This window comes from Prionailurus bengalensis, chromosome B1 (assembly GCF_016509475.1).
Source record: "Prionailurus bengalensis isolate Pbe53 chromosome B1, Fcat_Pben_1.1_paternal_pri, whole genome shotgun sequence".
Lineage (NCBI taxonomy): Eukaryota > Metazoa > Chordata > Mammalia > Carnivora > Felidae > Prionailurus > Prionailurus bengalensis.
In genome coordinates, this window is record NC_057344.1 from 173,352,395 (window position 1) to 173,379,142 (window position 26,748).

General features: G+C 39.2%; 2 protein-coding genes across 5 annotated transcripts; one reads left to right on the top strand and one right to left on the bottom strand.

Moving 5' to 3' along the window:
* Positions 1-3,369: 3,369 nt before the first annotated feature.
* LIAS (lipoic acid synthetase) lies at positions 3,370-18,653 on the bottom strand. Of its 3 annotated transcripts, XM_043553264.1 has the most exons (11): positions 18,548-18,653; positions 17,292-17,464; positions 16,246-16,339; positions 14,821-14,901; positions 13,001-13,157; positions 12,857-12,914; positions 10,294-10,422; positions 8,264-8,409; positions 6,583-6,653; positions 5,707-5,818; positions 3,370-3,623 (listed from the first exon to the last, which is right to left on the bottom strand). In XM_043553264.1, exons 1-11 carry the CDS (start codon positions 18,590-18,592, stop codon positions 3,568-3,570), a joined length of 1,122 nt encoding a protein of 373 aa, XP_043409199.1. In that variant the 5' UTR covers positions 18,593-18,653; the 3' UTR covers positions 3,370-3,567. The 3 variants fall into 3 exon arrangements, 2 of the variants coding, with proteins under 2 accessions (XP_043409199.1, XP_043409205.1); XM_043553270.1 differs by lacking the exons at positions 12,857-12,914; positions 13,001-13,157; positions 16,246-16,339; XR_006292798.1 differs by lacking the exons at positions 3,370-3,623; positions 5,707-5,818; positions 6,583-6,653; positions 12,857-12,914; positions 13,001-13,157 and having other exon boundaries at positions 8,299-8,409.
* Positions 18,654-18,757: 104 nt separating this feature from the next.
* On the top strand, positions 18,758-23,708 carry RPL9 (ribosomal protein L9). 2 transcript variants are annotated; one of them, XM_043553281.1, is made up of 8 exons: positions 18,758-18,840; positions 19,285-19,331; positions 19,423-19,538; positions 20,065-20,160; positions 21,532-21,664; positions 22,942-23,022; positions 23,248-23,362; positions 23,618-23,708. In XM_043553281.1, the coding sequence occupies exons 2-7, from the start codon at positions 19,286-19,288 to the stop codon at positions 23,352-23,354; spliced, it is 579 nt and encodes a 192-aa protein (XP_043409216.1). In that variant the 5' UTR covers positions 18,758-18,840; position 19,285; the 3' UTR covers positions 23,355-23,362; positions 23,618-23,708. The 2 variants fall into 2 exon arrangements, with proteins under 2 accessions (XP_043409216.1, XP_043409218.1); XM_043553283.1 differs by having other exon boundaries at positions 18,823-19,206.
* The last annotated feature ends 3,040 nt before the right edge of the window (positions 23,709-26,748 follow it).

Genomic DNA, 26,748 nt, shown 5'->3' on the forward strand with positions numbered 1-26,748 from the left:
TAAAAAAAAAAAAGTAGAGACTAAAACAAAGGAAATAGAGACAGTGCTCAATGTGGTGAACCACAATGTCAAAAGACTATCCACAGAGAGGAAAATAGAAGAAATCGCAGCTAGGAAAGAACAGGATGCTATTTTGAAAAAGGAAAAAGAAAGGAATCATCAGAGAACTCTTGGAAGTTACAATGCAGTGGCCAAAATCTTAGCAAGGGAATCATTGTCAAAGGAAATTTTCACGGAGGCCCAATGTAAAATAGATTAAAATGGTATTTTTATTAACACAAATGTATGTTAAAGTGTGTGTGGCTGGATCCTCAGGGACATGAAGGGCATGTGCTCACACCGCTCTCACGGCTGCTCCTGCTATTTTGCTCAACTTATATTCTGAACCCTTCTTTGTGATGTTATTCCCATTTTTCTGGGAGGCCACTGGTGCTCACGTTTCTGAATGTAATAATATTGATAAAACCTCTGAGGTTAGATGCTTTCAAGTAAGAGAAACTCCTATTCAAACTGGTTTAATGCATTTATTACCTCACCAAACAGGAAGTGGGTTTGGGGGTTGGCTAATTCAGTGGCTGGAAAAGGGGCTAGGACACTTGTACTAGTTGGTATCTCAAAAACCATGCGCATTTATCACTTTCGTTTTCTGAAAAATGCCATTTGTGCTACACAAAGAAAAAGATCAGATATGCTGAAATGGGCATGTACTAAATTTTAACATTTGGAGACCACTGATGCATTTTGTGCTGCTCAATCAAAAATTTTTATACAGATCTTTTGTCATGTCTGTGCATATAAATGCGCTTATTAATGCATCATTGTTTAGGAAGGTCAAAGCTCTGCCCTGGCCTTTTAAGATTCAAGCCTGTCCATTCTTGTGCAGTTGTGCAAGGCAGTATATCTCTACACACGTTAACCACACTCAAATGTCCAGCAAGATCCAGGTATTAGGTCACATGTTCTAGTCATGGTAGAATGGTCGGTTATGCAATAAGGAGTGAAGAAACAACCACCCCAGAAGCTACTATTTGTGATTCCACTTTGAAACAAACATTTCCTGCTACTCTTTCAAGTTTTGGGTTTAAGTTTAACTGGAGAGTATCCTGAGATTGCCAAGGGTAGGTGTTTTAACTTAAAAAAACTTTTTTTTCTTTTTTATTCTGAGAGAGAGAGAGAGAGAGAGAGGAGAGAGAGAATGAAAACAAGAGCAGAGAAAGGGGAGTGAGGGAGACAGAATTCCAAGCAGGCTCCACACTGTCAGTGCAGAGCTCAATGTGGGACTCAAACCCATGAACCTTGAGCTCATGATCTGAACTGAAACCAAGAGTTGGATGCTTAACTGACTGAACCACCCAGGTGCCCCTTACAATTTTTTATAATTATTTTGCTGTTTGTCGGGTTTTTCTTGACTACTGTGCTGCTGAGGCTGCCAAAAACCTGCAAATGTCATCCATAAGCCCCAATCCCACATTTGTATCAAAATAGCTTCATTATAGCATTTGCTGTTTTTATACATAGTTCCAAATCTGGAACTGTAACATACATATGTACTAATAAAATACTATTTTACTTATTTTATATTGAATCCTATGATAATTTCATTTGACAAAATTATTCTTCTGCTAGAATGTTTTACTATCATTCACCTATATTGTGCAAAATTAGGAAACATCCGGATTACATCATAGAATCAGGGTCTTAAAAGTAATCCAGGTTTCCTGTGAAATAACAGATTTTAAGGATGCTGGTTGCCTGAGATGCTTAAAGTTGGGCTAATTTTACACAGCAAAATTTATTAGGATCTATAAAGAAACTAAGCCAAAGTATATATGGCTTCCATGAGTTAAATTAGAATGTAATTTTCAAAGTTATGCATTCCTTTTATAAACAATTCACCTATTTAAAAACTCAGAATTAGTCTTCTACACTACATATTTCACAATATAGCCATCTAAGAACTCCTTTGCAAGAATGTAGTAGGGGCACCTGGTTGGCTCAGTCAGTTAAGCATCCGACCTCAGCTCAGGTCATGATCTCACCATTTGTGAGTTCGAGCCCTGCATCAGGCTCTGTGCTGACAGCTCAGAGCCTGGAGACTGCTTGGGATTCTGTGTCTCCCTCTCTCTCTCTGCCCCTCCCCTGCTTGTTCTTTCTCTCTCTCGAAAATAAATAAATAAATAAATAAATAAATACTTAAAAAAAAAAGAATGTAGTAGAAAAACAAGATTTAAGGTGAAAAGATGAAGTTGAGGGTGCCTGGCTGGCTCAGTCAGTGGAGCATGTGACTCTTGATCTCTGGGTCATGAGTTCGAGCCCCACATTGGGTGTAGAGATTACTTAAATAAATAAACTTTAAAAACAAAAAAAGATGAGGTTGAGTTTTGGTACCCAGGAAAGAAAATCCTTCATGTCATTACCGTCATATACAACCAGAGTGGTGTGAAAAATAAAAGGAACAAGTGGGATAGTGCATGTAGATGTAGCAAACTACTGCAAAATGAGGGTTAATATTCTTTTTCTTAGGTTCTATTTCCCTGTCTTCGATAACATCACGATCTTGGTTTCAAAGAAGTCCTAAACAGGGGCACCTGGGTGGCTCAGTCGGTTAAGCGTCCGACTTCAGCTCAGGTCATGATCTCGCAGTCTGTGGGTTCGAGCCCCGCGTCAGGCTCTGTGCTGACGGCTCAGAGAGCCTGGAGCCTGTTTCAGATTCTGTGTCTCCCTCTTTCTCTGACCCTCCCCTGTTCATGCTCTCTCTCTCTCTCTCTGTCTCAAAAATAAATGTATGTTAAAAAAAATTAAAAACAAAAACAAAAACAAAGAAGTCCTAAACAAGCAATTAAATGTAAAACTATTTTGCAGGTCTGAAGCAGTCATACCAATGTAAAGAATCAACATTCAAACTCTTAAGCCTTTCTAAATTATTGCAGTGATGCTGCAGAATTCTGTAAAGGACACATGCCAACTGTAAACAGATCGTAGTCTCAACCTATACTCACCATTTCATCACACTATGTCATTTTTCAGAAATGAAATGCAGTCACGATGTACAGGGAACAGGCTTAAAAGCTTCTCTGAAAGTTTTTTTTAACATTTTATTTATTTTTTAGAAAGTGAGTGAGAGAGTGACCAAGCACGAATGGTGGAGGGGCAGAGAGAGAGAAAGAGAGAGGGACAGGATCTGAAGCAGGCTCTGGGCTGACAGCACAGAGCCTGACGTGGGGCTCAAACTCATGAACTGCAAGATCATCACCTGAGCTGAAGTTGGATGCTCAACCGACTGAACTACCCAGGCACCCCTTTTCCAGAAGTTTTTAATGTATTTTTTAATTATACTGGTAATAGTAACCCTTAAAAGATGTTTCATGATTACATCACAGCAAGCGATTGTTTAATAGGACAAGACATGCAAAAAGACAAGTGAATTAATTAAATATGCACAGCTATTGACATGTTTCTTAAGACAAAGAGACTGAGGTATGTCCACTGAAGTCCAGGCATTCTGGTACCACTTCTATTACCAAATGGAATCAGGTATTAAAAATTCCTGTGGTCTTGAAGGTCTTGTTATGTTTTAGAGGGCTTTTTTCTTTTAGCCACTAGATTTTTCAGGAAAAATTCACCTATTTGGGAAAAATGAAAATACATTAATATTAAATTTCAAAATTACACTTTAGTGTTTTCCTTTTATTCTTTAATTAATTAATTAATTAATTAATGTAAGCTCTATACCCAACGTGGGGGCTTGAACTCACGACCCCAAGATCAAGAGTCACATGTTCTATCAACTGAGCCAGGCAGGTGTCCCATCACCTTTACCATTTTTTTTTTCTGTAGAGTTTTTAGGTAAACTCTACCCCCAATGCTTACAAAAATTTTTTTAGCACTACAGTCTCTATTATTCTAGTACCCTACTATTATAAAGGGTGACCCTACTGTACCTATGGGTCTACTTTAGAAGATCTATTCCACTTTATGTGCACGATCTATTCCTCATCACTGACAAAGTATTGCTGTTGGCACAATTCATTTCAGAGAGCAATTCTGCTACATTATTAGCCTGGATCTGATGTTTCTAAAATGGATCTCCATGCAGTTGAGCAGACTCACCTGATGGAATCCCTTTAGCTTATTTCCCTCCAGGGAAGCAAGAGCTCTTCATTTATAATAGGCTTTCTCTCCACCCCCCTCAGTTGTGCCTGTGCATTAAGTTAGCTGCTTAGAGGGGGCACATTCCCTTTTCAGGTCATGAGGGTTCCATTTAGTCTATGACTGTAACAGCGCAGCTCAGTGCTTATTGTCAGAGCCCAGCACTGCAGGCCTGATTTTATGAGGAGTCTGATGAACTTCGCTTTGTCATCTTAATATACAACTGCAGTGACCATATCTGTACACAATTACCAGGAATCCCAAGGTTCATAACCCAGCCATGTAATGGAGAGTTATCCACGCTCCTCCATACCTTACCTAAATGTGGCAGGAGGAGAACCAACATTATCAGACCCAAGTCCATCATCTGAGTCTGATGCTCTACACAGCAGAATTCAAACTTTTACTGATCACTTTAAAAGCATTAAAAAGTTCACAATTCACTAATGCCAGAAATTTTCCTTACAAAATAAAATAAAAACTTCTCTCAAATAATTTTACTTTAACTACTCTAGAAGCTGATGTTAGTTCTATCCTTTACATATTTCAGCCTGTCAGCAGAATTCTTCTTGAAGAATTAGTTTATTTGCTCCCAAAGTCCCCACATCTTGTCAGTCAGTGTTGAATCAAATTCTTGGGTTTTATATGTAGGATAAGCTGTTGTTCATTAAATGTCTTGAATCTCTTTATAGGAACACACTGAATATCACTAATGCTTGAACACTAGTTTTTACCAATAGAATTTATGCCTAACTTAAATATATCTATGATTTAAACCCAATATGTAACATAACCATCTAAAAGATCATTTACAGTAATAATGTAGTTTAGACCTATCCAAAAAATAACTGTTTATTCTTCAAGAAAGTGTAATTGTTAAGTCCAACTGACGGGAAAACTTTATAAACATTTTTTGGATTAAATTTGGGCTTCAGATACGTTCTCATAGACTTTTCATCTCTTAGAAACGGCATTTATTTTCGTAAGTCAGCTCAAGCTGCTGATCAAAGTAAGAGCTGCATTACAAAGATGAAGAACTATACTGTAGCTAGTAAACACACTGAAGATTTCTACATGGAAAATAATCTCACAAATTTTTTTTCTGCTGCCTCTGGGAGGAAAAACACAAAGATATAATGTGATGAGCAGCAATGCAGTCAAACAGACACTTTTTAGGATTTAAATTGATCTGAAATTAGGAGTTTGGAGATGCAGCTGGCATCACTGTCAAATGAATATACATTTTTCAGAAAACCATATTATGTATTTGACTGGTATCTGTCATTTCTGAATAATCTACTATTGAAATCCACACAAAGAGTAAGCCGATTACTTCTGCTTTCATTCACAGTAGCCAAGTCATAAAGGGGCAGGGAATTCTTAAGGAAAAAAACCAAGCTTAAGAGAAAATTTTCCTTAATAGGACCCCTATGGAGCAAAGTTCCCAAGGATGTTCCAGAAAAAAATGATTTTTCCTACAAAAGATAACCACAGCTATTATAATTTTAACATGAAAGTTATGGTCTAAATAAAAACATCCCCTGTGGTGTAACTTACCTGCTTTATATGAAGAACGCACCAGAGGGCCACTTGCAGTATAATGAAATCCAAGTTCATTTCCTACTTTTTCCCAGTATTTGAACTTTTCAGGAGTAATGTATTCTTCAACCTACATTGAAAGCATTAATTCTAATAGATTAGAATTTCCCTAAATCATTTTGATTCTATAGAAAATCTATGCCCACGCATTCAGGATGGCTTTCACTTCATAATGTATCCAGTTGCCCAGAGGCTTTCCTCCTCACCTTCCTCACAGACTACCTGTCTACTGGTTCCTTGGCCATTCTATCAGGACTTCATTAGAGAGGAGGGGTAACATCAACTCTGTATTACATTAACTATTCCGAAAGCTAAAAAAAATGAGATTATCTATAGAGATTCTGTATCTGTATTACTCCTTCCCTGACAGGTATAAGCAAGAATTAATCACCCCCAGAAGATTCTTGAGGACAAGACTGCCTTACTTGTCTTGTATCTTCTGCTTAGCACTGCGTCTGGCACACAGTCACTACCTGATAAAACTTTCTTGAATGAATGAATGTCCAATGCAGAAAGAGGAAGACTGACTTTTCTTTCTTATTTCTCCTCTGGCTCTCATGTAACTCTAAAAACAAATCCCAAGTGTGGATGAATGCAATTTCCCAACAACTAAATTCTTTTTCTGTACATTCATTTAAGTTGTACAATTTGAGGGCAGCAAAAAAGTGTCAGTGTATCTGCTGGCTTTATGCAGACAATAACATGGAAACTGGGACTTGGAAATATACATGGAACATTACACTAAAAAGCTAGCAGCTTCTTAACTGTACCTATGGACAGCAAAGATTTAATTCAAATTACCAGCGAACATCTGGCAATTCAAGATAATGATACCTTCAGGTGGCGCTTTGTTGGCTGCATATATTGTCCTAAAGTCAAACAGTCCACATCTGCTTCACGAAGTGCTACAGAAAAAGGGCACACGTTACATTAGCAGATTTTTAAAAAAGACTTATTTTTCTAAAAAATTTTTATTATTTATTTAGTTTATTTTTCTAGTAACCTTTACACCCAATGCGAGCTCAAACTCACAACCCTGAACCAGCCAGGCCCTTTTAAAAATTAAAATATATATATATCTTATTTTTAAATAGTTTCTATGCTCAAAATGGGAGTCGAACTTACAAACCCAACATCGAGTCACATGCTCTACCGAGCCAGCCAGGTGCCCCAAGATTTTTTTGGGCCCCATGTAGGGCTCAAACTCATAACCATGCTCCATCGACTGAGCCAGCCAGGTGCCCCATTAGCAGATGTTTTTATGGTGCTAAAACTGTAGATGTAAGCATAATTTCCCTGAGCATAATTTGACTTTGGAACAGTGTGAACTTTATGCTGGCCTATAATCCTGATGTTGAGGAGTAAGACTAGATCTATCCATTCAAAAGTGCCACGGAATATGAAAGGACTGAAAACACAGAAATGATTAAGACAATCATGAGGGGCTATCAGAAAGGACAAATAACTCGAATACCACTGAATAAATGCTAAAATATGGGTGAAGGGTGTTTTGAGCAGGAGTCTGTTAGACAGAAGAGATGAAGGGAACAGTATATGAAAGTCCTGAAGTCACATATTACAGACCAGATGCACTGTATTAAGTTTTACCAAATGTGCAAGATGTGCTCTAGGGGATGTGATTTAACCACTTACATATTGAAATCTTTCTAGTAAAACTATAGTTTCACTCTAGTAAAGAGAAGTTTTTAAAAAATTTTTTTCTAAAAAAATTTTTTTTAATGTTTATTTTTGAGAAAGAGAGGGAGGGAGGGGAAGAGAGAGAGGGAGGCACAGAATCTGGAGCAGGCTCCAGGCTTTGAGCTTGCTGTCAGCACAGAGCCCGAGGCGGGGCTTGAACCCACGAACCGTGAGATCATGACCTGAGCCGAAGTGATGCTTAACCAATTGAACCACCCAGTGCCCCCAAAGAGAAGCTTTTAATTACTATTTGGATTTGTTACCTTTAGAATCGATACATAACTGCAAGTAGGCAAAGGATCCTCATGTAAATAAGAGGGGTTTTTTTTCTTACAATTTATAAAGCCCAAGAATCACAAAGCAAATGGGCTAATAAAACTAAGACTCAGCAGAGTCCAAAGCACATGATGTTATGTGACAACGTTACCAACAAGCTCTTCCTCAAAGACCTGGCTTCATTTTATTCATCTTTGAATTGTCACTGCCTGTCAGAGCTCCTAGTAGCTGTCTGGCTCTTAAAAACTATTCAATGATTAAACAAGAAAGTGGATAAAATCATATTTTCACTTGATGAAAGAGTAGGGAATAAAATGGGATATAAATTTCATATCCTGAGCTTTCTGCATATCATTCCATAAGGTTCTAAGAAACATACTTCCTTTCCTTTTCATGCTGCTGTTTATAATCATATCCTGACTTTGTTCTTACTGGCACTTTCACTGAGACTATGGAGGAGGCATAAGAGGGCCTTCAAAATAGGGTTCCTGCTATTACTCAAATTAAATGAAAAAAAGTTTTCATTTTCCAACTTCTTTACCTTTCATTGTTGCGTATACTTGCTCATCATTTTCGCCTAAACCCAACATTATGGAGGTTTTAGAAATCACATCAGGCCGAACCTCCTTGGCATGTTGCAGTACGCGCAGAGACTGGTTGAAATTGGCCCGGGGATCACGAACTTTCCTTGAAAACAGCAGGGCTGTTGTTAGCAAGAATAACCACAAGCTCAACTAAGTACATAGTTATGCAAGCTATCTAAAAGACCAGAAAAGTACATTCTGAACATTACGTTAAATCATATGGTTCCATACTACCATTTGTGCACAAATATCTAGCTGTTCCTTTGTAATGAGTATCAGGTTTCATTAGGCCCCCTAGCTCTATTTACTTTTAAGGCCTTTCAAACCTGTGGCAGAGAAAACTAGAATGGAAGTAATTCAGTTTAGGAATTACTCATTGAGAAACCAGAATTTGAAGCTGAAAATGAGTGACTGTAAGGGAGGGTAAGTCGAGAGAGAGGGGAAATGAGTGGAAGTAAGAAAATCTCTGAACTGAACAAAGGAAAAGCTATTTAACCTGAACCCACATTTCAGGTCTGAAAACTTTTAAGTTCCTTTCTTTTCTAAAGCCCAAGCTGCCCTCTGCTGGTGAGTACACGACATTGACATCTCTTAGGTAAAAAAGGCATGATTCTGGAATTTTCACTGGCAAGGATAATGTTTCTTAAGTGAAACCAGGGAAACTGGCACCCACTTGTGGTGGTATCATGAGAAATGACAGGGTTGGAACAGGCTGTGTGCTAGACTTCAACAGCAGCCAAACCATGCTTTAAATGGCGACAAGGCCAAAAGGACAGAGAATTGCTGATGTTAATCCAGCATTCACTTGAATTCTAATGCACTTTTTTTGTGTGTAACTGACTTGCTGTAGTCATTATTTTTCATCAGGGACCAATACACAGGGAAGAAAGGAAACCAATTTGTGGATTTAAAAATAACCACAAAACTGACAATACCAAACATAATTACTTTTGAAAGCATTTCTCCAGTGAATTTAAGTTATGCTCCCTAATATTTATTTATGCTGTAGTGGAAATGCTGGCTGTCCACCATACTTTTTTCAAGTTCTTTGATACATATGATGTGTAGAAGCTAATAAGATCACTGCCAAATACTTTACTAAAATTAAATAAACATATTAATCTTGCCTGAAGGTTAAAATAATTTTCATCATTCTGAAATATGAATATGGTCATTAATGTGGGATAACAATCTGTAAATACTTCTATCTGCTAACGTTAGTAGAAAGAATAGTACCCACTTTTTAAAAGAGATTTAAACTACTTCTGAATGATAATACATCTGAGTATTTCTTTTGTATCGTTTATTGCATATATTAGTGCCAAAAGTATTTTAAAGTCTTTTTTTTTTTTTTAGAATTACAAAGTAATTTGCTTTTATATAATTTTTTTCTTTTTGAAAACTATTTTTTGGAAAAAAATCGGCACTGGCAATATGATACTATTAAAAAAAATTTTTTTTTAACATTTATTCATTTTTGAGAGACAGAGGGAGACAGAGCATGAGCAGGGAAGGGGCAGAGAGAGGGAGACACAGAATCTGAAGCAGGCTCCAGGCTCTGAGCTGTCAGCACAGAGCCTGACGCGGGGCTCGACCCCACGAACTGCGAGATCATGACCTGAGCTGAAGTCGGAAGCTTAACTGACTGAGCCACCCAGGCACCCCAGTATGATACTATTTTAAATCAAAAAGATGCCCATTATGTGTGTGTGCACCAAAACATACATACATGCATATAAATATATGCCCATACGTATAGGTTATAGTAATCAATATTACTGGGTAGAAATAATATGGGTGATGTTTATGCTGTTTTTGTTGGCTATATTTTCTGATTTTCCTGTGATAGATATATGTTGCTTTTGTTAAGAAAAGAAAGACAGCTCACTTCGTAAAAGTCCCATACAAAGTTCTCTCCTGAAAAAAGAGAAAATATAGCAGATTCTGGCCCCTAAGTTTGCCAACATTACTCTGTACATGTAATCACCTCTGCAATTCTGGAACTGTCTCTACATTATGAGCATACACATCTAATCCCGACAAAGCAACTTTTTCTATTGCTTTAAGATCTCCTCGGAAATCAGGGGTGAGACATTCCACAAGAATTTTTGGATTCCTATAGGGAAAAAAAAAAAAGTATCAAACTGAGGGAAAAAACTGGCATCTATTGCTTAAAACAGAAATTACCAGTACTCATTCAGGATCAGTTTTGTTCAACAGTGTTATCTTTAGAATCTTGCCAAGGAAAGCATGAACATACAAATGTTCATAAATAAACTGTTATAGGAAAAAACACCCTGAACATCAAATATTATGTACATAGTGGTTAAAACACAACTGCAGGAAAATGTTCAGAATAAATTTTGAGATTAACAGACATACTTTATTGAACAGGTATTAAGAAAATAAAGTTGCTTAAAGGAATTAAAATGTAAATATTAAAACATTAAATATATAATATCTTTTTATTTTTTGGAAAGTAAATTGGGACATTTCTTACATGAATGCAAATATCATTTGATTGCTTTAATTTTGATTTCTTTAAAAATTCATCAGATAGTGCCATCTTCTCTTCCTCTAGGCAAATATTTCACAAGTGCTGTGAGTTTTAAAAACTATTTTCTGAATTGCTGAGTCATGCATGAGCTTTGCTTAAATGAAATACAAGTTAAACATTAATCTTCTATTTATATTCTGACTCTATCTATGCGTTCAAGCATTAAAATATGAACTAGGTCATAGTGCTGTTCCCTTTGACAGCAGTAGAAATGACTAGGACAGCTGATAAATTTTTTCACAAACCCAGTGGCAGTTTCTGGAGCTATTTCCTGAGAGAACAGATGTGGAAAGGCCCTCTCATGCATATAAGTGATGTTGAAAGAACACAGCCTATAACTTACTGTTTTTATGTTTAATTGTAAAGTTGAGACCCATTAGTAGTTTGTGAAATCAATTTAGTGGGTTGCAAACAGAATTTTTTAAAGTAAACTATTAAAAAAAACCAGAAAACACAGGGGAAATCACTGAAGAAACTTTTACTAAATGCTAGGTACTCAACTCGCACTAAGCTGTAGGAAGTAAGCATAACTCCTTTTTTTTTTTAAGGTTTTTTTTTTTTTTTTACGTTTATTTATTTATTTATTTATTTTGGGAGAGAGACAGGAAGTATGAGCGGGGAGGGGCAGAGAGAGAGGGAGAGAGAATTCCGAGCAGGCTCGGTGCTGTCAGCATGGATGTGGGGCTTGATCCTACAAACCACAAGATCATGACCTGAGCCAAAATCAAGCATCAGACCAAATGAAACAAACACCCAGGTGCCCCAACATAACTCCTTTTTTAAATCTTTTTAAATAGATGGGATTAAAATATTAATAAAAATGTAGATTATGGGTAAATTTCCCAGGGGATATAAACATGGATAAAATCTGTATGCTTGCACATTTTAACAATGTTGGAGTTTATCTCATCCATATACTTCTAGATGATGATTTATTCAAAATTAGTGTTGGGAAGACTGCAGTTTTATGCTTTTTAAAAAAATTACTCAGGGCGCCTGGGTGGCTCAGTCAGTTAAGTGTCTGACTTCAGCTCAGGTCATGATCTCGTGGTTCATGGGTTTAAGCCCCGTGTCGGGATCTGTGCTGTCAGCTCAGAGCCTGGAGCCTGTTTCAGATTCTGTGTCTCCCTCTCTCTCTCTGCCCCTCCCCCACTTGTGCTCTGTCTCTGTCTCTCAAAGATAAATAAAAACTTCAAAAAAATTTTTTAAAATAAAAATAAATTAAAAAAAAAATTACTCAAGGAGCATCTGGGTGGTTTGGTCAGTTAAGTGTCTGACTTCAGCTCAGGTTGTGATCTCATGGTTTGTGAGCCTGAGCCCACATTGGGCTCTCTGCTGTCAGTGTAAAGCCCATTTCTTTTCAAAAAAAAATTTTTTTTTTCAACGTTTATTTATTTTTGGGACAGAGAGAGACAGAGCATGAACGGGGGAGGGGCAGAGAGAGAGGGAGACACAGAATCGGAAACAGGCTCCAGGCTCCGAGCCATCAGCGCAGAGCCCGACGCGGGGCTGGAACTCACGGACCGCGAGATCGTGACCTGGCTGAAGTCGGACGCTTAACCGACTGCGCCACCCAGGCGCCCCTGCAAAGCCCATTTCGGATTCTCTGTCCCCCTCTTTCTCTGCCCCTCCCCCACCGATTCTCATTCTCTCTCTCTGTCTCTCCGCCCCCCTCCAAATAAATAAATAAATAAACTTTAAAAAAAAAAAAAAAAAGAAAGTTAAAAAGAATTACTCAAAGTTTGGGGTGGCTGGGTAGCTCAGTCAGTTAAGCGTCGGACTCTTGACTTTGGCTCAGGTCATGACCTCACGATTCATGGGTTCAAGCCCTGCATCAGACTCTGCACTGACAGCCATGAGCCTGCTTGGGATTCTCTCTCTCCTTTGCTCTCTGCCCCTCACCTGTGCATGTACACATGCACGTTCTCTTTGTCTCAAATTAATAAACTTAAAAAAAAATTAAGTTTACACAAGCAAATGCAAAAACAAGTACCTTTCCTTTAAGTATGATACAGTCTTTGCAAAATGCTCAGCTCCTCCATCAGGCATATCTAGAAACAAAAGAGTCCACTGCTCAAGATGATGTCACAACTTAGTAAGAGCCAATTTCTGGAAGAGCCAATGATGACACACTAACCATCTCGATCCACAGACGTCAGGACAACATAATCCAGACCCCACTCTGCAATTGCCTTTGCAGTATTGTAGGGCTCATTGGCATCAAGCGGACCTGGATTTCTTGCAGTCTTAACAGAACAGAATCTGCAACCTCTTGTACACGTATCACCCATCAACTAGAACAGAGATGTTACAATTTAAATCAAATAGAAGGATGACCCTGAAGAACATATGTTGAGAGAATAAAGCAAGTTACAAAAAATGAATACAGTTTAATACTACTTATAGGAAATTTGAAACATTCAAAGTAAACAAAGTACAGATAAGGAATATGTAAACAAAATACAGTTAAGGAATACAAATACATGTAGTAAAACTGGAAAGAAAAGGGAATAAGCTCAGAATTAAAAATAGCATTAAAGTTAAAAAGGTGACAGGAGCAGGAAAGGATGTACAGTAGGGTTCAAACATAATGCTAATGCTCTACTCTTAAACTAGAGGTATCAGGCTGTCTATTGTTATTCTTTGTAACTTACATATAGTCTATAAAGATTCTTTTGTACCTATTTAAACTTTTTGAGAGACAGACAGGGCACAAGAGAGCATGAGTGGGGGAGGGGCAGAGAGAGAGGGAGACACAGAATCGGAAACAGGTTCCAGGCTCTGAGCCATCAGCCCAGAGCCCGACGCGGGGCTCGAACTCACGGACCGCGAGATCGTGACCTGGCTGAAGTCGGAAGCTTAACCGACTGCGCCACCCAGGCGCCCCTATGTTTAATTTTCTTACAGGGGACTCATAGCTGTGGTCCCAATGTCTCAAACGGATTTATTGAAACACTGACCTCTTTCCGGAAACCAGTCATGAGTCAGCGGAGAAAGGAGCCAGGCAAGGGATGAAACAAGAGATTTCCATAATGGAGTGTTCAAAATCACTCCTTCCTTCAAGAACTGTAACCTGAATAAGCTCCATGGTCAACTTTATTTCATAAGCCTTGGTTCCTCACATAAATAACCTCCTGCCGGTCCAACTTAGACATTCCCAGTAAGTATGAACTTCCAGTTGCACACAATTTAGATTTAACCCTAGCATCTCAACCTCCAAACCCCTCTGGATAAATATGGTAGGTTACACAGTTAATACCAATTCTTACTCTACCATATTAAGATTATATATTTTACCCTTTGCGACGTAACCTGCAGGGCCTCCAACTGGGCAGGGGGCTTATGTCTCTGCCTCCATTGCTGTCTGCTTGGCTATGTGTGACTTACTTTGGCCAAGAGAATAATAGCAGGCATGACCAAGCAGAAGCCTCAAATGGGCATGGATGGTTGGCTTGCCCTCTGGTGCTCTTCCATGCTTCATGATAAGAATATGTCTTGGAGAACTGCTGGTCTAAAGAGAATAAAGCTCTGTGGAGCGGACCTGAACCCTGAGACCTCAATGTATTGCCTGCAGTCCAATTTAGCCCAGTAAAGAGCAGTTGTACCCCCAGGCAACTGAAGGGACATGGGAGACAAAAATACATGCTTATTACTGTTTAGGGGAGGAAAAGTTAAGCAATCATGAATAACATTTCCAAAAGTTAACAGAAGAGATATTTCAAAGCACCATATGATTAGCTATTACATACATGGAAAAATCAGTAATAGATTTATTCAGAGAAGGGTGAGAGCATATCAGCCTAGATTATTCTGTCAGGGTTTTTTTCCTCATATTTTTCATAAATTCACATGTAACACAAAATCTGGTCAGAGATTCATCATGCACATTTTTAGGAGAAAGATAAAATATTCCTTTCGGTTTCCAGACAAAAACTTTATAGTCTGAGGTGTTCTTACCATGATTGTGGCTGTGGCTGTGGCATATTCTCCACCTCCCCAACACTCTCCAATGTTGGGACAGCGAGCTTCCTCACACACCTGTGAGTAAAAGGGAATGGAATACAATCAACTGAAAATATTAACCAATTGAACAAATTAGTGATCAAGCATTTTAAACGGTCTACTCTTTTCAACGTATTTATGAAGTAATTCACTATTCAAAAATGCTGTTAAACTCACAAACTGTATGTGTACGTGTATACATACATATATACGTGTATATATGTGTGTGTGTGTATATATATATATATATATAAGGATCCCATTTTTAAATTAAAAACGATATAAATGTATACATTTTATATGTGCAAAGAAAAGGTCTGGTTGGATATATGCTAAAAAATTAAAGTGGTATAGTTAACATTTGAAATTGCATATATGACATCTCATATTTAATATTATACTCTGTCTAGTAAGCATGTACTTAATTTGTAATATAAAACAAACAAAAAAACACCTAATTTCCTAGGTTGAAGGAAAAAAAATCTTTTTTGTACTATTAATGAGAAATTAAGAAATACAATTACTTTTTGTCTCTTTTGCAGGGAAAATGATTTTTATAAGCTATGTTTTTTGAAAAATGTTTAATGTTTATTTATTCTTGAGAGAAGGAGGAGCGTGACCAGGGGAGAGGCAGAAAGAGAGACACAGGATCCGAAGCAGGCTCCAGACTGTGATCTGTCAGCACAGAGCCCGACGTAGGGCTCAAAGCCACGAAGTGTGAGATCATGACCTGAGCTGAAGTCAGACGCTCAACCAACTGAGCCACCCAGGCGCCCCAAGCAGGGAAAATGATTTTTATATGTATTTCCATTACCGATCATGATGCATCCCTAAACATCTTTATTCACTTTCTTTGCTGTTTTTGTTATGTATGTATGTATGTATGTATGTATGTATTTAATGTTTTTATTTATTTTTGAGAGAGAGAGAACAAGAAAGAGAGAGAGAGAAAGAGAGCAGGGAATGGTCAGAGAGGGAGACACAAGAATCTGAAGCAGGCTCCAGGCTCCAAGAAGTCAGCACAAAGCCTGATGCAGGGCTTCAACTCACAAATTGTGAGATCATGACCTGAGCCGAAGTTGGTCGCTTAGCCAACTGAGCCACCCAGGCGTCCCTATTTATTTTTGAGAGAGAGAGACAGAGCGTGAGGGACGGGCAGAGAGAGAGACACACACACAGAATTCAAGGTAACCTCCAGGCTCCAACCTGTCAGCACAGAGCCTGATGCAGGACTCGAACTCATAAACCATGAGATCATGACCTGAGCCAAGTTGGATGCTTAAATGACTGAACCACCCAGGTGCTCCGTATTTTTAAGTTACACATATGTAGAAACATTATGACTTTTACTTAAGAGGGACATTTAACACTGAAACTTACTGTATGAAGATTCAAATTCCGCAATGTATTTTTCAATTTATTGTAATTTTTCCCCATGGGAATCTCAGTCTTTAGCCATGGAGGTAGTCTTAACCTGAGGAAAGCCAAACGTAACTATCCGTTAACAAATATGTTCCCAAATAATCACACAGCTTTGAAGTTAACTTTGCTTTATTACAATTCTTGGTGAAAAGGTTTTTTTTTCTCTCCCCCCCCCCCCACAATCCTGGGTTAATTCTTATAATTTCTGCCAGAAGAGTAAGAACATAGAATCAAATTTAGACTTGCTCAAACTGCTTCAGAAAACACTCATAACTGTCTAACAGAGCACTATGCTCATGTCTACCTTTTGCAAAGGCAAATCGTCCTAATAAAAAATGAGGAAGTTGTTGAACATTTCATTCCTCACTGAATAACACTGACAAAAATTCAGTATTTGTTCAGAGTAAGGAGAGATCCCACAAGCGTACTTTCTGCTCTACATTCCAAATTTATGATCGTTATTAAATGGAAAAAAGTCTAAAATTTGGAGTGAAGACTACATATCCTGAGGTTCCCTTAGACTTATATCCACTTGTGAACTAGAAGATGTTGCGTAAGGTATGTCCCAAAACAATCTGCACTCTGTACAAAATTCCCTTACCATTATTTTAAATTAAAGCAAGGTATTCACAGGTCATATGTACGTTGAATAGGAGAAGCAACAAGTTAGGTCAACACCCAGTAACAATGAAAAATTTATCAAGGTCAAACCGACTAGTAGCGAGGTGATAATGTTTGTTGTCTGAAGAAATTTGATGCTGAATACAAAATGGGAGATGGTGGTTTAAGATGGCTAAGTCCTAGAAGGACAGAAGAAAAACTGTCAAAGGACACAAAGAAAAGGATTCCAACAATTTCACTTATTTACCTGTTCCAGGTCTGTTATCACTTCTTTCTAATGATTTTTAGTTAAATATACCAAGTGTCATTAAAATTATATCTAAGGATTGGTCATATCTGAAAATAATGCACAATGAAGGAATTTATCTCAGAATTTCAATTACCTTTCTCCTTTCTGGCGTTTTAAGTTTCCTTTATACTCATCCCACTTGCTCTTGTCTGCAAGATCACCAGTTACAAAATCTTGAAGGTCTGGTCCATTCTGTAAGAATTCCTTTTTTTCCTCTGGCAAGGAACTTACTGCTCTGATTGGACTGTATAAATATCTTCCAAATACCTAAAGAAAGAGTTCATTATCACACGTACTTAGTGGGGTTTGAAATAATTTAGTTTTAACCTATTTCAATACCTAAAAGAAGGGGTAAAGCCAGACAACTGATACAGAAATTATGTCAAACAATTTACAGGCGCTATATAGGAGCTTAAAATCTAGGATTAAAGAAGCCTCAAGGAGAACAGATGAAACCTGAAAGACAATGAGAGCTAACCGCTTACTACTAGATGTACAATAGATTTGGAAACTTTTGGAACTGGCTAACATATGTCACTATTTCAAGTAGCCCACCTAAGTGCTAACATTCTCTTTCAAAAGTTTAAACTGCAATAACTGGAGATGCCACAGCTTTGAATTTTCTACTCCTGAGTTGAGTTAAAGACGTTTAAAAGGAAATTTGCAAGAAGTCTCTCTTATTTGGGCTTTGGATAAGCATTGGTGTTAAAATGTAGAGATAATGTTTGGTGGGTTTCAGAGAACTGAAAGGCGAGAAACCGAACCTAACGTTTTAATTCACGGTAGTCACTCAATATACATTTGCTGACCATAAAAAACAACAACAACAAAACACTTACTTCTAGATCTGAACACAAACGTGTGCAAGATAGCCCAAACACTAAAATTCACGAGTACATGCAACCTTCAACAATTTAACATGAGTGCTGTTGGAGTGCTGTGAGATTGCTACTTCGCTCCACGACCACTCCCCCGCTAAAGTTAGAGCATAGGCTTGTGTTCTCATCACCCAGACCTGGTGTCTACTAACAAGAGCCCAACACAAAGTAGGAATTTGGGGTGCTCATCGCAGTGCTCCTATGATGCTCCAACCAATACAGGGTACAGATCACTGTGCTAAGCAGAAAGAAAGCCCTCAGCGCCTGCGAGAGAGACCTACAAACAAACCAGTACCAGAGACTCAACCTGACGGTGTGTCGGGAGAATTAAATGGAATACTACAGGAAAAATGTTAGCACAGCACCCGGCTAAAAGTAAACGCTCAGTAAGTGCGGGCCTTATAATTGGGCGCTCTGAAGAGATGGGAGCCCCTCCACCCCAGGGTCGCATCCGGCTCGCCCTGCCGCTCACCCGGGGCCCCAGGGTGCAGGCGGCGCCCCAGCAGCGAAGAGACATCCCTCTCTTTTTTTTTTCTAGCAGAGTCGAAGGATCACTAATTCCCGGGAAAGACAGATCGACAAACCGTCGCTCGGTTTATGACACAAAATCTGAGCTACCACTGACCCGGGGGAACTTGACCTGCTCCGCGATTGGCTGCTTTAGCCTGGTAGCGTCGCGCTCTCATGACGCCATACGCAGAGCCCTTACGGGCTACAAGAACGTGATGACGAAAGACGCTCTCTCTTTGCCGCATCTACTGCGAGGTGAGGATGTACCCGAGTTTTGTGGGTTTGGGGAATCTGAAGCCATCGGCTCTGGGAAAGCCGGGGGCGCGAATCTGGCGCTCGGAGCCTCTATGCTGGTTGTTTCCCCGCGCGACGAGCGCCATATGGATCTGGTGGCCCTGGGATTCGAGCCCTGTACTGGACTCAGGCCTACCCCCGCCCCTCAGCCGTGCCGGGATGGCGCCGCCTTAATAGGGCTCCTTGGGTTGCTCTGAGTGGGAATTCGCCCCTGTGCTTGTAATATCCGTTTGGGAGCTGCTCTTTCCTGGCCAGGCCGCAGCATTGGGCTGCTCTCCTGGTTGGTCCGCCTGTGTCCTCTCCGGGGCTTCAGCTTGCCAGTCTCGGGTAGGAGTGGAGCTCCGCGCTGGGTAGTTTGATCACAGGCCTGAACCGGCCTCATAACCCCAGGTGTTTGTGTTTCAGAATGAAGACCATTCTCAGCAATCAAACTGTCGACATTCCGGAAAATGGTATGAGACCTGATGTTTGTATTTTTTTAACGTCTTTTATTGCCTGCCTTGTGTCTTGTTCGGGGGACTCACAAACCTGTTTTCTTCTTAGTCGACATCACTCTCAAGGGACGTACCGTTATTGTGAAGGGACCCAGAGGAACCCTGCGAAGGGACTTCAATCACATCAATGTAGAACTCAGTCTTCTTGGAAAGAAAAAGAAGAGGGTGAGGCTTTTTTTTTTTTTTTTTTGCACATCAATTGCTTGTTTGGAAGGTAGTGATGTAATAGTACCGAATTTGGTTGCTGTAAGTTATGGAATGCAGGTTCAATGTTTCAGCTTAAAATTTGGTGTCCACAAGTGTAGCTAGTTGCAGTGTTACTGCGTTAGTGAAGTTGGGAAAGGAAATTCTGATTATAAAACTCAGTACTAGTACCTACTATCATAGTTATCATGAACGTTGAGGTTTTAATACTGTTACAAGTTAGGTTTATTTTCCTTGTGATTATTTTGTAGAAATTTCAGGAACCAGGCAGCTCTTGTGAGCCTGGTATTTTAGCTTTCTAGGAATGAAGTATGATACAAATTGAAAATCAGTATTTTTGCGATACGTAGTGGTAAAAAAGTTAAATTATTGAGGGCTTTCTGTGGGTGCTTTAATTAGGGCTAATACTAGAATCTCGTGAATAAATGGATTTTTCTTCAAGCCGACTTACTAGAAAGAATCTTCTAAAGTTTCTGTTCTGTTACAGCTCCGTGTTGACAAATGGTGGGGAAATAGAAAAGAACTGGCTACTGTCCGTACTATCTGTAGTCATGTACAGAACATGATCAAGGGTGTTACATTGGTAAGTAGATTGATCAGACCGCTTTGTTTTGGAAGGGGAAGTTTCTCAGCTGTACTTTATGCATGCAGCATAAATGCTGCAGAGCATCTACTATGTAATTTATTGCGGTACTTGGGAAAGGTGATTTTGGAAAAAAAAAAAAATTACTTCTTTTGAGAGAGCAAGTGTGCTGTGAGTACGGAGGGGAAAGAGAATCCAAAGCAGGCTTCATGCAGTCAGCACAGAGGCTCGATCCCACGAAGTGTGAGGTCATGGCATGAGCCAGAATCAAGAGTCAGAGGCTCAATGCCTGAGCCACCCAGGTGCCCCATGTTGGCAGTTTTTAATAGGCTTCTGCAGGTCTTTAGGATTAAGTGATAAATGTGGGTGAAGACCAGATGGTCTTAAAGTAGGTTGATGGTGTTTTTTTTCCCCACTCAAATAAAAGTCACACCTTCAGATTGTGGTTGTTTTGTAGGAAATGTATCCTGTAAGGTAGGCTTTGATTTTCTTGGTATGCCTCTTAACCACCAGGATTCCTTGAAGGGATAGAAAAAAGGTGGATGGATCTAATTTCTGAGCTTCCTACAAGTATATTTGATGTCACTATTCTCTTTCTAACTCCCTCTCTCAGCCTTTAAGATAAATTTCATGTCTTTGCTGAAATGCTTTTCTCTGCATTAAAACTCAGCCCTTTTAAATGGCATCCTGTCCTTCAACTCCATCACACCCCTTATTGGGTCATGTTTTACGTATTTCCTCTTGGTACCAGGCTAAGTTCTTTGAGAGCCTGTCTTAATCCTTGTTGTCATCTGGCATACTTTAGTAACTCAGTAAATATTAATCTAGTGCCAAAGATGAAGGACTTTGGGGTTCTCATTTTAAAAAGCTGGCATTGTTGGGGGGTCTGGGTGGCTCAGTTGATTAAGCGTCCAACTTTGGCTCAGGTCATGATGTTGCGGTTCCATGAGTTCGAGCCCCGCGTTGGGCTCTGTGCTGACAGCTCAGATTGCTTCGGATTCTGGGTCTCCCTCTCTCTGCTCCTCCCCCCGCTCATGCTCTGTTTCTCTCCTTCAAAAATAAATAAAAACATTAAAAAAATAAGTAAATAAAAAATAAAAAACTGGCATTGTTAACTGTGGGTATAGGAAGCAGTAAATACATGCTTTCTTAAAGAGCTTTACAGTCCATTGAAGAGAGAAAACATGTTGATGTATACAGTTTGTAAGGCTTTGGTACAGGTGACTGTTGTTACAAAATCTTGACAATGAGTGTTATGGGAGGATTGTTGCATTTTTAAATTCTAGTGTAATGTAAGCATCCTACAAAATTTAAAAACTGGATTTCTTGTCTTTCAAATTGCTCGGCTTTGCTAATAGTTTGTTCTAACAGGGCTTCCGTTACAAGATGAGGTCTGTGTATGCCCACTTCCCCATCAACGTTGTTATTCAGGAGAATGGCTCTCTCGTTGAAATCCGAAATTTCTTGGGTGAGAAATACATACGCAGGGTTCGGATGAGGCCAGGTATGTGCATACTTTTAGATATGGTTCAGAAATGTTTTACTTGTGAAGACTGGTGTTTGAGGTTGGCTATAAATACAGATTTATTTCAATTGTCCATTTTGATTATGCTTGTGATAACTCTTGGTGTTAGTTAAGGCTTGATACCATACTCCTACTGATTGGGATTCCTAAAGGCTTACGCATTAGAATAGTTTCAGGATGTGTAGCTGTGTTCAGTCTTTACAAACTGAAATATTTAAAAATAAAAAATGTTTGAATAGTGGTTAATAGCATACACTGCCTAGGTTTAAATTTGTCAACCTTGGGCAAATTACCTGCCTCTATGCAGCTCATTTTACTCATCTGTAAAATTGGAACCATCTCATGGTTAAATGGGTTAAAATTGAAATACATGTGGAACAGTTTTGGCTTGATACATGGTAAACATAAAAGCATTTAAAAAAATTCTTTTTTACATTAAAGATTTTAGTTTGAAGTAATTACACCAAACATGGGGCTGGAACCTGCAGCCCCGAGATCAAGAGTAACATGCTTTACTGGGGCGCCTGGGTGGCGCAGTCGGTTAAGCGTCCGACTTCAGCCAGGTCACGATCTCGCGGTCCGTGAGTTCGAGCCCCGCGTCGGGCTCTGGGCTGATGGCTCAGAGCCTGGAGCCTGTTTCCGATTCTGTGTCTCCCTCTCTCTCTGCCCCTCCCCCGTTCATGCTCTGTCTCTCTGTCCCAAAAATAAATAAACGTTGAAAAAAAACAAAAAAAACAAAAAAAAAAAAACATGCTTTACTGACTGAGCCAGCCAGGTGCCATCCCAATGTTAGAAAATTTTAAAATTAGTGCTTTCTTGATGCTTCTTGATTTCAATGGGGTGGGAAGAAGGGATTCTAAATACCAGTTTAATGGGTCTACAAAAACATTACATGGTCAACACACTTAATGGGAACTGTTAAGTAAAAAATAAACTTGGCGATATCAAATATATACAGTAGAATTAAGACTTGATAACACAGTTTTGCACAGCTAAATTGCACTAGGTGCATACCGTCTTCTACTCCTTGACCAAATCACTGAAAATCTAACTACTCTGGAACAGGTTCATTCAAGCAGGAACACAAACCAGATTTTGCCTCGGTAAAAGTCAGGTCCTATAAATCAGAATCTCAAGTGTGATTTGATGTTTGGAATTTTAAATGGAATAAGTTGCTACTGTAAATATTTTGAAAGTAAATATTGTAAAGATTTCATATCATGTTGACACTATGTGAACACCTTCTCCTCTTTCAGGTGTTGCTTGTTCTGTATCTCAAGCCCAGAAAGATGAGTTAATTCTTGAAGGAAATGACATTGAACTTGTATCAAACTCAGGTTTGTATGTTTTACTATGCCTAATTATGCCTACAGAATTTGGTTTAAGTCTTGTAGTTGAATACATGATAATTCTGTTCAGTTGGTGAGCTTTTTCATTTGCAGAAGTTGAATAAAAAGCTGTCTCAAAGATACATAGGTTTAAGTATAGTATATGATAAAATACTTTTTTACGATGGGTCTGGCTGGTGGTGTAATTGTCTTTATCTTTCTTACTGTTAATAGCTGCTTTGATTCAGCAAGCCACAACAGTTAAAAACAAGGATATCAGGAAATTTTTGGATGGTATCTATGTTTCTGAAAAAGGAACTGTTCAGCAGGCTGATGAATAAAATATATGGTAGGTTCTTATGTTTATAAGTTTCCTTAGTGCTTTAGTTTAGAGGTCTTAATTTACTAGAATCTGAAACTGGAGTTGTAATGACAACACAGGTTCACCAGAACACCGTGAATTTGGCAGAATAAGAATTTTGACATACATTTTTACTATGAACTAGTAAATCATAATTTTAAATGTTTCAGATTATTTAGAGTAGAACTTGTTTGGGCAAAGGTATTGATGGTAATCGACAGATTTTTTCATTTCTTTTTACAGTTGTCCAGCTACAGAGACAGCAAGAGGCCGGATGATTTTTCAGACTTACTTGTGATACTTTAAGGATGCAATAAAACTATACTGATTTGGGGCTTTTTCTTTTTTTTCCTTCTTAATTTTTTTTAATGTTTATTTTTGAGAGAGTGCGTGAGCAGGGGGAGGGGCAGAGAGACAGAGGCACAGAATCTGAAGCAGGCTCCAGGCTCTGAGCTGTCAGCACAGAACTTGACATGGGGCTCGAACTCCAGAGCTGTGAGATCATGACCTGAGCCGAAGTCGGGCACTTAACCAACTGAGCCACCCTGTCCACCCCTATTTGGGCTTTTTCTTAAACCGATAATCCTTTCCTACTATTTGGCAATTAAACCATCCAGAAGTAATTGTAGTGTGCTAAGAACAGTAACAAGGAATAGGATGAGGGTTTTTTCTAGTAATATTTAATGCGAGAATTGGCTTGAATTTGGTTTTTTGAAGGATTAGTGAGGATATTTCAGGCAAGAAAAACGGTACCAGTAACAGGCAACACCGTTTGTTCATCATTGGATGTAGAACTTTCGGTGGGGCGGGGTGGGGGGGAAGGGGTCCTGAAGGTATCTAATTTTGCAGAGGCATAAATTTGAATATTGTGAGGTAAATGTGCTTGAGTCATTTATCTATACCAGTAACTTCATGTGAAAAAGCAGCTGAAGAATGGAACAGTGATACGCCTTAGTGAGGTTACTTTGTGTTCATGATAAATATGGTGGTTGTGTCCAAGATCCTCACTCTTAACTCTCTGTCCTACCTCACCCATTTACTCCCATATGCTAGTCCTTGATGTTTTTAGAAACTGATAACCCTTCCATAATCTAATTAATGTTATGTCATGCTTTAAATATGTTACCATATTACACTAATTTAGCAGGGTTGCCCCCAGCCTCTTCCTGTTGTCTTCCCTATCTCATTTGATAGAAACTCCAACCTTCTGATTTCTCAGGCAAAATAACAGCATTCAACCTTGATTCCTCTTCCCAACTACACGTTAAATCCATCAGAAAAGTGTAGACTCTGCCTTCAAAGTAAGGTATGTTCAAGGACTTTAAGAGGGGCACCTGGCTGGCTGAGTTGGTAGAACATGCAACTCTTGATCTTGGGGTTGTGATTTTGAGCCTCATGCTGGGTATACAGATTACTTAAAATGTTTAAAGAGACGTTAAGAAAAAGCAACCATTTGGAATGTATGGGTCTTACTGAGATCTTTATTTTATTCAATGTTTTGCTTATTTTTGAGAGCGTGAGCAGGGGAGGCGCAGAGGGGAGACAAGAATTCTAAGCAGGCCATGGCTTCTGAGCTGTCCACACAGCCTGACACGGCTTGAATTCAAAAGTGTGACGACATGACCTGAGCCGAAGTCAGACACTCAACCGACTGAGCCATCTCGGCCCTCTACTGAGATCTTGATTTTATTTTATTTTTGAGAGACAGAATGGGAGTGGGGGAGGGACAGAGAGAGGGAGGCACAGAATCCGAAGCAGGCTCCAGGCTCTGAGCTGTCAGCACAGAGCCCGATTCGGAGCTCCAACTCAAGCTGTGAAATCATGACCTGAGCTGAAGTGGACCGCCCACAACTAAGCCACCCAGGAGCCCCAAGATCTTGATTTTAAATGAGCCAACTGGATTTTTTATTTTAAGTTAATCTTTAGTTCGGTGCTAAGTTGTTAAGAAATGTAAGTGAAATGTTAAACTAGTTTGCTTTGAAATACTTAAAGTGGGGTTGGGGAGGGCATTGGATGAGATTCGAAGTGAAACAGAATGCCTATAAATTGATACTTGTCAAAACTGAACAATGGGGATTCATTGTGTTTACTTATATAAAGTTTGAAATGTTTTATAATGTAGAGAATAAAAAGCCCTATACATTTTTGGGGAGGTTAGTATAATAGTCTTAACTGGTGAGCTTTGCTCCTCTCATCTTTTCAGCAGTGATCAGAATCCTTTTTTCAAATTCAACTTCCTCTTAACCTGATACACTGGCTGAACTCAGTACCACTGCCTTAAAACTTTCAAGTTGTCTTTCCCCCTGGAAGTTCTTTCCCTTTGGAGTGACAACTTAGCCTTCAAGACTGGGTGGCTCAGTTGGTTAAGAGTCTGACCTTCGCTCAGGTCATGATCTCATGGTTTGTGATTTAGAGCCCCACATTGGGTTCTGTGCTGACAGCTCAGAACCTAGAGCCTTCTTCGGATTCTTTGCCTCTCTGTCTCTGTCTCTCTGCCTTCCCCAGCTCACAGTCTCTCTCTCAAAAATAAACATTAGGGGCACCTGGGTGGCTCAGTCGGTTAAGCAGCCGACTTCGGCTCAGGTCATGATCTCGCGGTCCGTGAGTTCAAGCTCCGCGTCGGGCTCTGTGCTGACAGCTCAGAGCCTGGAACCTGTTCCAGATTCTGTGTCTCCCCCTCTCTAACCCTCCCTTGTTCATGCTTTGTCTCTCTCTGTCTCAAAAATAAATAAACGTTAAAAAAAAAATTTTTTTTTTAAATAAACATTAAAATTTTTTTTTTTATAATCCACTGTTTTCAGTGAAGCCTGCCTTGATGACCCTGTTGTGCTCACTCCTCATCTCCATCTTAAACATACATACCTCTGCTTCACTTGTTTTTGTTCATACATTTATTATGGATTGTACACTTTTTTTTCCTGTTAGAATGTAACCTTTGTGAAGATGGATCTTTTCTCACTGGGATATTCCAAGCACCCGGAATAATAATGCCTGGCAGATTGCTGTTTGCTAAGTACATGGTATCTAGGTTGCCAGGGAGATTAAAGTTACAGACACAGTAATACCAATGGGATTGGAAAGCAATGTTTTGGAAGGTACTGAGGATCTTAAAACTTTGAAGTTTGAGGAAGAAGTTTCCGAATGGCTGTATTTTAGAGGGATGGAGGTGTTTATATTGAGAGTGTCTGTGTATAGGCAGTGGTAGCCACAATGGGAGTAAGTGTGATTTCTCACAAAGTGAAGTGGATTGATCGGGGTGAGACCAGGGGAACAATTGGAGGCTGGTTGTAGCTAAGAAGTGATTTTCACTTAGTAAGTTTTGTTGGTAAAGGAAAGTCTAGTTCTCTCCCCAGGAGGGCTTCCATGTCTTCTGT